This window comes from Gouania willdenowi, chromosome 17 (genome assembly GCF_900634775.1).
Source record: "Gouania willdenowi chromosome 17, fGouWil2.1, whole genome shotgun sequence".
NCBI classification, from domain to species: domain Eukaryota; kingdom Metazoa; phylum Chordata; class Actinopteri; order Blenniiformes; family Gobiesocidae; genus Gouania; species Gouania willdenowi.
Genome location: NC_041060.1, coordinates 2,760,209 through 2,772,336, shown reverse-complemented (window position 1 = coordinate 2,772,336; position 12,128 = coordinate 2,760,209). Strand labels below are relative to the sequence as shown.

The following is a 12,128-nucleotide window of genomic DNA, read 5'->3' as shown; positions in this document are numbered from 1 at the left end:
GCGCCCTCTGCTGGTCCAAACAAATATCTGACGTAAATACAGTGCAGACTGTTTTTTTTTTTTTTTTTTTTTTTTAAGTCCAATTGTTAAGGCACAAAATAAATTTTCAGTTGCACTTTTAAAAAGAAAAAGAACAATTATGTAGTTTTGCATTGTTTACTATAGAACTAGAATTTAAATGAATAGGCTTCTTCATTTGTATTATTCCTTTATTTATTTCATTCAAAATTTATTTTTAGTTTTTTTCCGAAAACAAAATAAAGGAATATTTTTCAGTCATCATTTGACTACAGTCCCATTTTGTAAAATAAATCGTGAAAGAATCGTATCGTAAACCCAGTATTGTGAATCGTATTGGGAGTTGAGTGAATCGTTACATCCCTTGTGTGAACACGTCACTGACAGCTGACAGGAGAGAGAGAATATTTAGACATCGTTGCAAAATCCTTTCATTTACTGATGACATCATTTAGGAAACATATAGATTTATATCTGATGGACTGATCTACAGTCAGATGATGAAGCCTGTGTCTTTGTATGCGCGGATGGATGAAGTCATAAATTCATTCATACGCTATAGTGAGGCTGACCGCATCAGCAGGAACATACTGTTCCTATTGCAACAACACATTAGTAGGCTAAAGCTAACCTGTCTGTGAAACAATGTGCTCTCATCCCAGTGTGTGATGAATAGAAACACGTGTGAAACTGAGTGCTGTCGGTTTATCATCAATGGATTAAAATCAAATAATCTCCTGCTGTGCGCTGCACTAACACTGTTACTCTTCACTGTCATCATGGATTTATATTCATTATATTTGTTTAAGATCATAAGCTGTTCCTCTATTCATTGTAAAGATGCTCAGTCTGACAGTTCTCTCCATTGATTGGTCAGACGTTGTAAGCTCCACCCCTTTTATGTCCGTCGTATGACAGCTTCTGTCTGACAGGGAATGTTTGGTTTGTTGGAGCCCGCTAACGGAGATGAATCCAGGATATAATTATCTAGATTTGTAACATAGCGCTAAGAAATGAGACAAAACTACAAGAAAAACATTCAAACTGAGTAAAAAGTACACAAAAAGACAACAAAAACAAACTAACATGCTAATGATTCCCCTTCACATGTCGCCTATATTTAATGTTTAAATAAACTGTTTTGAAATAATTCAATGTTAAAGACTTTAAACATTTGTTGTTCCAAAATAAACAAAAGCAAGGAAATGACGACGAGGTTTTCAGTTTCGTTTTTTCTGTCTATTAATTAAAAAAATGACTAAACACAAACATTGAATGGAACAAAAACACAACTGTGCACGATTTTCTTCACTACTCTTCGATTTTCCCTTGTGTCTGTCACTCAAAAGGTGTCCCGCCCTGAAAAGGAAAAGCAACAATCATTTTAGCTGTAAATAAAGGAAGAAAGTAATCAACACAATTATTCATATGTTAATACTAGGAATTAATAAAAGATTATTACAGAAAAAGACAAATTAAAGGACAAACATGAAAACAAAAATATTCAAATGAAAAACTAGGGTTTAAAGTTAAAGTTCACTGATACCAGCTATTTTTTAACAGAACATTTTTTTTAAATGTTGGTGGGTTCATAGTAATTTCTTTAAATCAAACATGTCGTTTTTTGAAAGTGTGGATTCAAAGCTTTCCAAAATACACAAAACAACTACAGAACAAACAGAATGCCACCAAAAAAATCATAAAACAACGTGCAAAATGAGAGAAAAATAGACAAAATGACTACAAAGAGGCACAAAATGCTTCCAAAAAGACACAAAACTATTATATTTTTGTAAAAAAAAATATTTTTTTTAATTTTTCAAAATAAAACACCATCACACAATCTCAAATAACTGTATTCCATACTTTCACTTCTTCAAATATAAATCTAGTTTAAAAAAAATACAGTATAAAAATATGTGAGCTGGTGCATCTCGTCACTGTAGTGCTAGTCGTAACAATAAATCACAAACATGATTAAAAAGTCATGTTTAAAAAAAAAAAAAAAAAAAAAGGTCAAATGTGTATTATTGAAATGGGGTCATGACCCACTGCCGTAGATTTATCTTAAGATGTAAAGTTAGTGAAATAATTACCTTGAGGAATACATCAAACTGAGGCTGCAGGTTTTCAATGATACTTTCAGCTCTACGGAGGGAAAAGTGTCTCTGCTGTTCTTCAAAGTCCTGCAGGAAAAACAACCACAGCGCAGCGGTTTAAACAGGACGTGGCACGACCAGCAAGGTGCAAACATGAGCCCGAAATATACAAAAATACACAAAATACAACAAAAACATGCAAAATGACCACAACAACACACAGAATGAAAACAAAAACTTGCAAAATGAGAGAAAAATATACAAAATGACATCAAAAATAGAGAAAACCTACAACAAGAATATTCAAAATGACAAGAAAAATACACAGAATGACCACAAAAAATGAGAGAAACATATACAAAATGACATCCAAAATAAACGACGAGAATATTCAAAATGGCCACAATAATACACAAAATAACAACAAAAACTTGCAAAATTAAAGAAAAATATACAAAATGAAAAGGAAAATACACAAAACGCTTCCAAAAAGACAGAAAATACAACAAAAACATGCAAAAAGAGGGAAAACTATACAAAAATGTAAAAAAAAAAATAAACAAAATAACCACAATAACACAGAAAATGACATCAAAAAATTGCAAAATGAGAGAAAAGTATAAAACAAAACGGCTGGACTACCTTGGTGTTAAACAGATGCTCCTGTGACGTGATGTGACTGTTCACCTCTGTCGCAGACGTGAACACAAACACTTTGCACGGTGCACAGTGAAACATTTCCACTTTGGTCAGGTGATCGTTTTCCTGTAAGACTAAAGAGAAAAAACACGAATTAAAGTGTGGAAAAGGGAATAGCTGCTGCATGCTTCCCCAGAGGATTCACCTTGATGAGCGCTTTGCTGCACGGCTGGACTACACTGATGGCTTTTATACAGTAGCACATCCTGCACACGCACACACACACACACACACACAGTGAGAGTGAATGATGCACTGATTACACAACAAACATGTCTGCATTGTCTAACCTGCAGAAAGGCGATCATCACGTCGCTATATTTATTGTTCCTCTGAATGTGCTCCATTGTGTCCCAGTGACCTTTGGAGTCCAGATGATCCCTCAGCTCCTCCCCACTGGCACACACAACATCACAGAGCTCACACATGATGGCGCTTCTGCAACAAAAGAATGAAATAATAAATGTTTCAGTTCTGAAAGTGTGGCTTCTAAGCTTTGCGAAAGACACAAAACAACAACAACATGCAAAATGAGAGAAAAATATAGAAAATTGCAAGAAAAATATACAATATGACCACAAAAGCACACAAAATGTTTCCAAAACAACAAAAATGTGCAGAGAAAAACATACAAAATGACAACAAAAACATGCATAATGAGATAAAAAAAAAAATATATATATATATATATATATATATATATATATATATAAAATGACAAGAAAAACACACAACATGCTTCCAAAAAGACACAATAACAAAAATGTGCAAAATGAGAAAAAATATACTAACTTGACAAGAAAAAAAACACAAAACGACCACAAAAATACAGAAAATGCTTCAAAAAAGACACAAAACACAACAAAAACATACAAAATGAGAGAAAAATATACTGAATGACAACAGAAAGAGAGAAAAATGCACTAAATTAACACCAAACTCACAATATGACAACAAAAACATGCAATTAAAAAACAGGAAACACAAAATGCTTCCAAAAAGACACAGCAACAACAACAACATGCAAACTGACAAGAAAATACACAAAATGACAAAGATGTGCAAAATGATAGAAAAATATAGAAAATTATATTTAAAAACAATAGACAAAACAACAAAAACATGCAAAATGACAAGAAAAATACACAAAAATAAACACAAAAAATGACATCAAAAATGTGCAAAATGAAAGAAAAACATGCAAAATGACAAGAAAAAGACACAAAATGCTTCCAAAAAGACACAGCAACAACAAAAACATGCGGAATGTAAGAAAAATACAAAACGACATAAAAAATAAACAAAACAACAACAAACTCTGGCTCAGATAGGGATACTCACTTGTCTGTTACCACTTTGTTGGTGTTGCTCGTCTGGTTGTTTGTCTGGTTGCTCGTCTGGTTGCTTGTCTGGTTACTCGTCTGGTTGCTCGTCTGGTTGCTCGTCTGGTTGCTCGTCTGGTTGCTCGTCTGGTTGCTCGTTGCCACAGGGTTTTGTTTCTTACCTGTTGACCAACATCACACAGAGACAGAGTAAATAAATCCTCTACCTTTCACACTGAGCTGATCTAATAATAACGATCCCACCTTTGCCTCGATGTATCCTCTCATCCTCGTACTCACGCTTCAACTGTTCTGGGGGGACGTTCAGGCTGAGGCTCATCTACACAAACACAGAGTGGAAGTCCTCGTTAGTGCTTTTACAGTAATGTAAAAAGATCTGTTGATTAAACACATTCACAAAATGGTTTAATTAGTGTTAGCTGAGACAGAATAACGATGCATTGCTACTATTACTTCCACTATTAAACGGTTGCCATGGTTACCTAATGAAGCATAGAACAGTCAGCTGAGCACTAGCTTAGCTAGCACTAGCAATGATACTAGTTTACCAAAAAGACAAAGACGCTGCCTTATGGCTTTAAAAGATGGAATGAAAAACAGGAAGTGAAAAAAAACCACAGGCTGGAAGCACTTTACCCCAGGGTGTAATACTTCAACTGGTCACCATGACAACTGGTGACACTTTAATGCTGTCACGCAGTGATTAGATCAGGTTTGTTTTGATTACTAAAATATGTGCAGCTTTTTAATAAAAAAACACTTTTTAGAATGATTCTATACCTCAGAGCATAAACTATGGAGAGTCCCCATTATGACACGTTTGCTAATCAGCACAGCCTGTCGCTTTATAGAAATGGTGCATTGTGGGAGGTAGAGGCTGTTTACATTATGGGAAGTGTAGTTTTTTACATTTGTTCTCCGTATTATGGAGTGTCGTTATTTGGCTTAGAGAAGGAAACAATGGTTTTGTGGGTTTTTTCTCTTGTTGTTATAGCAACCATTGTTCAGAAACTGGAGACCAACGAAACACTGTTGCCTAGCAACGGCTAATCGGAATGAACGAACGTGCGTCATATCCGGTGCAAAATGGCGACACTCCATAGTTTATGTCACTAACATATAAAATTCATTCTAAAAAATCCTTTTCATTTTATTTTTTTTAAAAAGATGCACATATTGTGTTTATTGGTATAACATTAAACACATTTTTTAATATATACATTTTCACTACAGGTACCCTTTAACATATTAATTTCAAAAATAAGACTAAATGAATTTGCTGAAATTGTTAGTTTGTATGTTTGTTTTGTGCAATAAAAAAAGAGAAAAATGAAGCATAAAGATTACAAAAATGTAATTAATCAATGAATAGACTAGGGGTGTGCATTGGCAATGAATCTGACGATACGATACATGATTTACATGTCACGATACATCCCGACATTAAACAATACGATATATCACAATATCAATAAATACAAATTTCACCTTTACAAGAACAAAATGGTATTAAATACAATTTATTTCATTTTTTTAAACTTGTGGGAACAAGTAAATGGTAACTAACTGTAATTTAGGTACAAATATCAAACACAAGTGGTATGTTTATCAAAATTTATGTTTTTCTTTTCTAAAGATTCTGCTTCTGCTTTTTTTTTTTTTTCTAAAATAACCACATACATCTATTAAAGTGTCCAGTATGTTTTATGAAATAAAGTGCCATCAACTTCCATCTAAAATGCATTGCTGAGTGAGATTGTTTAAAAGGATCCTCCACTGTTTTTACAAATGTGGCCTAAAACCTTTGAAATGTCCTTTTTAGAAGATCTGTGTAAACCAAACGCATCATTTTGCACCATATTTGTTTTTATTAACTTTTAAAATGGGACAATTTTTACCGTTTGAGAGCCTGTGTGCCGCCATGTTGAAATGATGTCATTGATGACGTGAATCGCCCCTTTTATTCCATTGAGTTCTATCGGAGTGAAGCATTCAGGATGATTTAGCAGCTTCTTCAGTCAAAATGACTGTGTTGCTCTAAAAATCAGTAAAAGTTAAAAATTTTGATGTAAACCTCGTTTGTTTACTGAAATTTGATGCTGAAAAAATCTGTGGCCGCAGGGGGCGACAGTTCCAACTCTGCTGTTTCGTAGACGGCATGAAGAAGAGAAGAAGAGCTCCATGAACGTAAATACAGGAAGCCAGGATTGACTGCTGCAAAGAACTGGTGTTTTATCAGAAATGGTTGAAGGTTTGGTTTAATTATCCAGATGTTTTGCTCTTCTTGCCATTTTAAAATGAGTATGGTGTAAAATAATGCGTTTTGTTAGGCATAGATCTTCTAATTATGACATATCAAAGGTTTTAGGCCACATTTGTAACAAGTTTGGATGAACACGTTACTGGGAATTTGGTCAAATGACTCGGTTCCACTGAGTAAAAAAAAAGACTCTGAGAGTCTCTTGACATCCGCTCATAAAATATCCATGTCAAATTACAGCCCGATTCAACGAGCATTAACAAAGGAGTAGTCATTTAAAAAATGGGCCCCCCTGTGGCACACACAGAGTAATTCATATATTGGTATGTGTCAATGTATTCAGTACCACCAACTAGCGCAATATTTGACTCACCAATAAATGAAAAATCGACTTTCGGTCTTTTTTTCCTTTTTCTTTCGATGCGTACACATCTATAGATTATAGTTACCAAATTTCAGCCCAATCCATTCACGAATGACAGAGTAGTGATTTTAACTAGTGTACACAACAACAACAACAAAGTGAGGGGCGTTTTGAGCATAAAAACAGTGAAGGGTCCTTTTAACAAGATCTGATGGTGCGTTCACTGACACCTAGTGACCGGGCATTTACGTGCTATGCAGATGTTAGCACAATTAAATGGTTTTTACATTAAAAAACACAATTAAAAAATGGATTTGGACAGTGATGAGGACCATTGTCGTACCTCTTTCTGACATTCAGTCCTGGGCCGTCTCTGCTCCTCTCCGTTGGCCCTCAGCTCTTCATAGGAACCAGGGAGGTGTTTACTGGAGGACTCGTGATGACGAGGCCCATCAGGACTCACAGAACCAAAGCTGGGACGACTGGTGGATTCAGGGTCAGGGACGCGTTCCTCTGTGACTCTGCTTTCAGAGCCTGGGCGGTACTGGAGGTCCCAGCGTCCGCTAGTGCTCTGAGAAAGATGCTGACGCTGCAGTTTGTTGTCCTGACTGGACTGGGACTGGGGCTGGGACTGGGCATGGCTGCGCTTCATGTTCTTTGGCAGGTTGTGCTCAGTGTCAGACGTCAGCGGACTGTACGGTTCGTAGACCTCGTCTGTTCTGGTCCTAGAAGCGAGAGAAGAGAGAGAAGTGTTGATATGTTCTCAGGATGTGATATACTGTATCTATAACTTTCCCACCCTTCTGAATCGTCTGCCTTTCTGTCCTCAGCGTTTCCTTCTTTTCCGTCAAGTGGATTGAAAGACGATTTCCATTTGTCAGGTTGTGTCGAAGCTGTGGTATATTCATCATTTTAGTCATCCAGTAGATCTAAAAACAATTAGTCATTTTCTGTGACATATTTTCTGTTTTGTCTGAAATATATAAAGTAGTCATACTTTGTCTTGTTGCTGTGCTCAGTTGATGTATGTTGTGTTTTATCACCGAATCTAATCCGAGGGTCACATGATCAACATTAATGACAGCATTTAGATTAATGACCAATCAGAGTGTTATTACAAGAAACAACAAAGGGTTTGTGTTGTTGATTGGGCATATTTTTCGCCGATTTTGTGTGTGTTTGACGTTGTTGTTTTGTGTTTTTTATTTCATTATGTGTATTTTTCTTCTCATTTTGCATATTTTTCTGTGTTGTTTTTGGTCATTTTGTAAATTTTTTTGAATTTTAGTATGTTTGTGGTTTTCTCTGGGTTTTTTTTTTAGTCGTTTTTTGAGTTTTTAGCGTAATTTTACATGTCTCTGTTGTCATGTTGTATATTTCTAGTACATCGTGAGTAATTTTGGGGATTTTTGTTACATTATGTTTTTCATGTGCATTTTGTGGTTGTTTTGTATATTTTTCTCTCATTTTATGTGTGTTGCTTTTTTTTTTAAGTCATGCTTTTGTTATCATTTTGTGTGTTTTGAGAGTCTTTTTGTGTCTTTGTTGTTTTTTTTTTCTGTCATTATGTGTATTTCTATAGTCATCCTGTGTGTTCTGTGAGTAATTTTGTTCATTATTGTTGTCATATTGTGCTTTTGTATGTGCATTCTTCCATTTTGTGTATTTATGTTGCTGTAATGCTAAACGGCTGAATTAGACTGAGGGCCACATCTGTTTTTGTTGTAATTTAGTTTTGTGTAATTTTGTTTTTCCATTTGTCTGGTGGATTTTTGAAGAAATTTGTGTATTTGTGCTGTAAGTTTTGTATATTTTTCTGTTTTTGTGTGTGTTTGTTGTCATTTTGTATATTTTATCGTCATTATCTGCATTTCTGTAGTCGTACTGCATGCTTTGGGAGTAATTTTGTTCATTATTGTTTTATGTGCGTTTTGTTTTGTATATTTTTCTATCATTTATGTTGCCGTAATGTTAAACGGCTGAATTAGACTGAGGGCCACGTGTATTTTTCAGAATCAGAAATGTTTTAATGGCCAAGTACAGTTTTTAGGAGTCGGTGCGCGAAACAAAAAACAAAGAAACAACCCAGCAACAATAATAATACTAATGATAAATATAAAGGATGAGGGATAAATAAAGGATAGATAGAGAATAAAGGATAAATAGAATAAATATAAATATATATATAGTCCGACTCGTCTCCATCAGAGATGAGACGATGATGGTTGTGTCGTCTGCAAACTTCAGGAGTTTGACCGACTGGTGAGAGGAGATGCAGCTGTTGGTGTACAGGGAGAAGAGCAGAGGAGAAAGAACACAGCCCTGAGGAGAACCAGTGCTGATAGCTGGCAGCAGAGATGGTTTTTCCCAGCTTCGCGTGATGCTTCCTGTCAGACAGGAAGTCTGTGATCCACCTGCAGATGGAGTCTGGCACGTTCACCTGGGAAAGCTTGTCCTGAACGAGAGCTGGGATCATTGTATTAAAAGCAGAGCTGAAGTCCACAAACATCCTGGATCCTGGCGTAGGAGCCTGGGGAGTCCAGGTGCTGGAGGATAAAGTGGAGAGCCAGGTTTACAGCATCGTCTAAAGACCTGTTGGATCTGTAAGCAAACTGCAGGGGGTCCAGGTGGGGGTCGGTGAGGTCCTTGATGTGGGAGAGCATGAGGCGTTCAAAGGACTTCATGACCACAGATGTCAGAGCGACGTAGTCATTAAATCCTGTGATCCTCAGCTTTTTAGGGACAGGAACGATGGTGGAGACCTTAAAACAGGCTGGTACGTGCATGTCTCCAGTGAGGTGTTAAAAATGTTTGTTGTCATTTGGTATAATTTAGTTTGTTGTTTTGTGTATTTTAGTTTTACTTCTGTCTGGTGGATTTTAGGAGAAAGTTTGAGTATTTGGTGCTTTCCCTTTCGCATATTTTGCACTAATTTTGTGCATTTATTTAGGAGGACATGACAAAATCACACCGAGGGCCACACATGGCCCCTGGGCCACCAGTTGCCCATTGTCTGTATACAATATAAATATAGAATATCAGACTTTGAACAGCTCTATCTGTATAAATTGATTCAGGGTTAAAACTGAAGCACTGTAAAAGCAAAGAATATAATTTATATGATAAAGAAAACAAAACAAAAAAAAACCTAACAGAAATAGACTGAAATGAGTTTATATTTGTACCTTTCTGTGGAGTTTGGGTCAATGCAGACATGTCGGATTGAAGTAGTTTCAAGGCTTCTATGAAGGGTTGAGGAACTCTGTTTTCAGGTTGACTACAGGTAGGAAAAAAATTATATTTAAGACTTTTTAACGCATCATCACAAATCAAACGCATTAGACAACAAACCACTGGAACATTAAACACATATTCAGCTGGATTTCTTAGTTTAAATAAAGCAGCCGTGACTTTTAAAGGTTGAAACTATATAATATGGATGTAATGTTAGCTTTGTGATGCTAGCACAGCAACAGCAGCAGTTTGGTTCACACGTACCGAAGATGAGGCTGCACAACCTGGGGCTGAAGGACTGGTAATCCCAGAGGAACCGCTGTATACGGTGAGTATATCCAACGCTTCATTGTTCCGCAATTTATTTACTTTATATACAAATAATCTGTTTTCAGTGACTCGACGTGAAAGGAAACGGAATTCGTCTGCCTCCTTGTGTGGATTGTTAGCAGCTAGCTTAAAGTAGCACTACCGCCACCTACTGGACTGGAGTGGTAGCGGAATGAGTGAAGGGTTGCCAGATTGGGTTAGTTCTCGTACATAAGGACGGGTTTGAAGGCGGTTTCCCGTGAGTATCAGCGAAATTAACAAAAATATGCACAGTTTGTGCTCGATTAAGGCAGAAATAGTAAACATTTATCACAAAATTGTTGCTTTGTGTTTTTATTGGCATTGTATATATTTTTGTAGTTGTCCTGTGGGTTTTCAGTGAAATTTTGTTTATTTCACTGCACTTTTTATGCTTTTCGAGTCATTTCGTCCATTTGTGGAGTTATTTTGTGTATTTCCATAGTCATTTTTGTTATGTCTGGAGTCATTTATTTTTTTCCCTTGACCTTAGTAAATTTGTTGTCATTTTGTGTATTTGATTTTTTTTTTCTTTTCATTTTTACTTTGTGTAAAGTTGTCTTTTTGTGTATTGTAATAATTTTGGGCTGCACATAAATAGATTGATTGTGTTTTGTGTTGTTATTCTCATTTTGTATATTTTTCTAATATTATTGTAATTGGCTTGTGGGGTGTTTTAGTGAATTTTTGTGTATTTTAGTTTTCAATTTGTGTTTGTTGCTGTCCTTTTGTGTATTCCACTGTACTTTTGGAGCCCTATTGTTTACTCTAGGTTTTTTGAGTCATGGATGCTTTTGTTGTCATTTTGTGTGTTTTGCAAGTAATTTTGATCACTGTTAACATATTGTGTTTTTGTGTGTGCATTCTATTATTTTGTGTATTTATTGTTGTGATGTTACACGGCTAATTTGTGTATTTTCCTTTTGTCAAGTGGATTTTTGGAAAAAAGTTTGTGTATTTGTGCTGTATCTTTTGCATATTTTGCACTCATTTTGTGTGCGTGCGTGCGTGTTTGTGTGTAGAAAAGAGAAAGAGGAGACATTGAAGGAATGAATAAGATGCTGCTGTCTGAAGTGCTGAGAGCTCACACACACGCACACACAGAGAGAGAGGCAGACATCTCATCAGGGATGCAGCAGAGCTGGTGTCTGCAGACAGATCTTTTCCTGTGATGTGACGTGTGATAGAACGAGTGTGGAGGTGTTTATATTTTCTTCTATTTTTGTCATTTGTCTGGTGTTTATGTCGTTTCTTTGTTTTTATTAACATTTTGTATATTTTTTTCCTCATTTTGTGTAGTTTTAGTTGTGATTTTGTAAACAAAATGACTTTTTTCTCATGCGGCCCTCATTCTAATTTTGTGTGGCCCCCAAAAATACACTAATGACTGCAGAGATTTAAAAAAAAAAAAGATGCTAAAAAAACAAACTGTCATTAAAAGTACATAAAACCACAAAAAAATGACATCATTCCAAAAACATAGAAAATAACAGAAAATGTACAAAAATGACTAAAAAAATTGATAACTAAATGACACACAAAATGTCACCAAAAATACACAAATAATTCCAGACATAAAAGAAGGCAACAAAATCTCATGAAAGTACAAAAAACGACACAAAACTAGATTGCATGATTCCAAAAACACATTGATTACGGACGTACAAAAAGACAAATCATGGCACACAAAGACAACAAAAAAGGCAAAATGACAGGCAAATACACAAATTAGTAAAAATAAAATAAAAAATAAACAAGACTAC

General features: G+C 35.6%; 1 protein-coding gene across 2 annotated transcripts; it reads right to left on the bottom strand.

Annotated features, from left to right (window-relative positions):
- Positions 1-1,235: 1,235 nt before the first annotated feature.
- Positions 1,236-10,479, bottom strand: LOC114479404 (uncharacterized). Of its 2 annotated transcripts, XM_028473070.1 has the most exons (12): positions 10,282-10,479; positions 9,969-10,060; positions 7,583-7,676; positions 7,127-7,508; positions 4,403-4,478; positions 4,257-4,320; positions 4,158-4,196; positions 3,107-3,254; positions 2,962-3,022; positions 2,760-2,890; positions 2,115-2,204; positions 1,236-1,377 (listed from the first exon to the last, which is right to left on the bottom strand). In XM_028473070.1, exons 1-12 carry the CDS (start codon positions 10,365-10,367, stop codon positions 1,357-1,359), a joined length of 1,284 nt encoding a protein of 427 aa, XP_028328871.1. In that variant the 5' UTR covers positions 10,368-10,479; the 3' UTR covers positions 1,236-1,356. The 2 variants fall into 2 exon arrangements, with proteins under 2 accessions (XP_028328871.1, XP_028328870.1); XM_028473069.1 differs by having other exon boundaries at positions 4,158-4,320.
- Positions 10,480-12,128: the final 1,649 nt, after the last annotated feature.

Bases quoted from the DNA above. Each gene is read 5' to 3' on its own strand.
- LOC114479404 (XM_028473069.1), bottom strand. From the start codon at position 10,367: ATGAAGCGTTGGATATACTCACCGTATACAGCGGTTCCTCTGGGATTA. The intron at 10,061-10,281 runs GTACGTGTGAAC...TCCTACCTGTAG, and splicing joins GTTGTGCAGCCTCATCTTCG to TCAACCTGAAAACAGAGTTC. The intron at 7,677-9,968 runs GTACAAATATAA...AATATACCACAG, and splicing joins GACCCAAACTCCACAGAAAG to CTTCGACACAACCTGACAAA.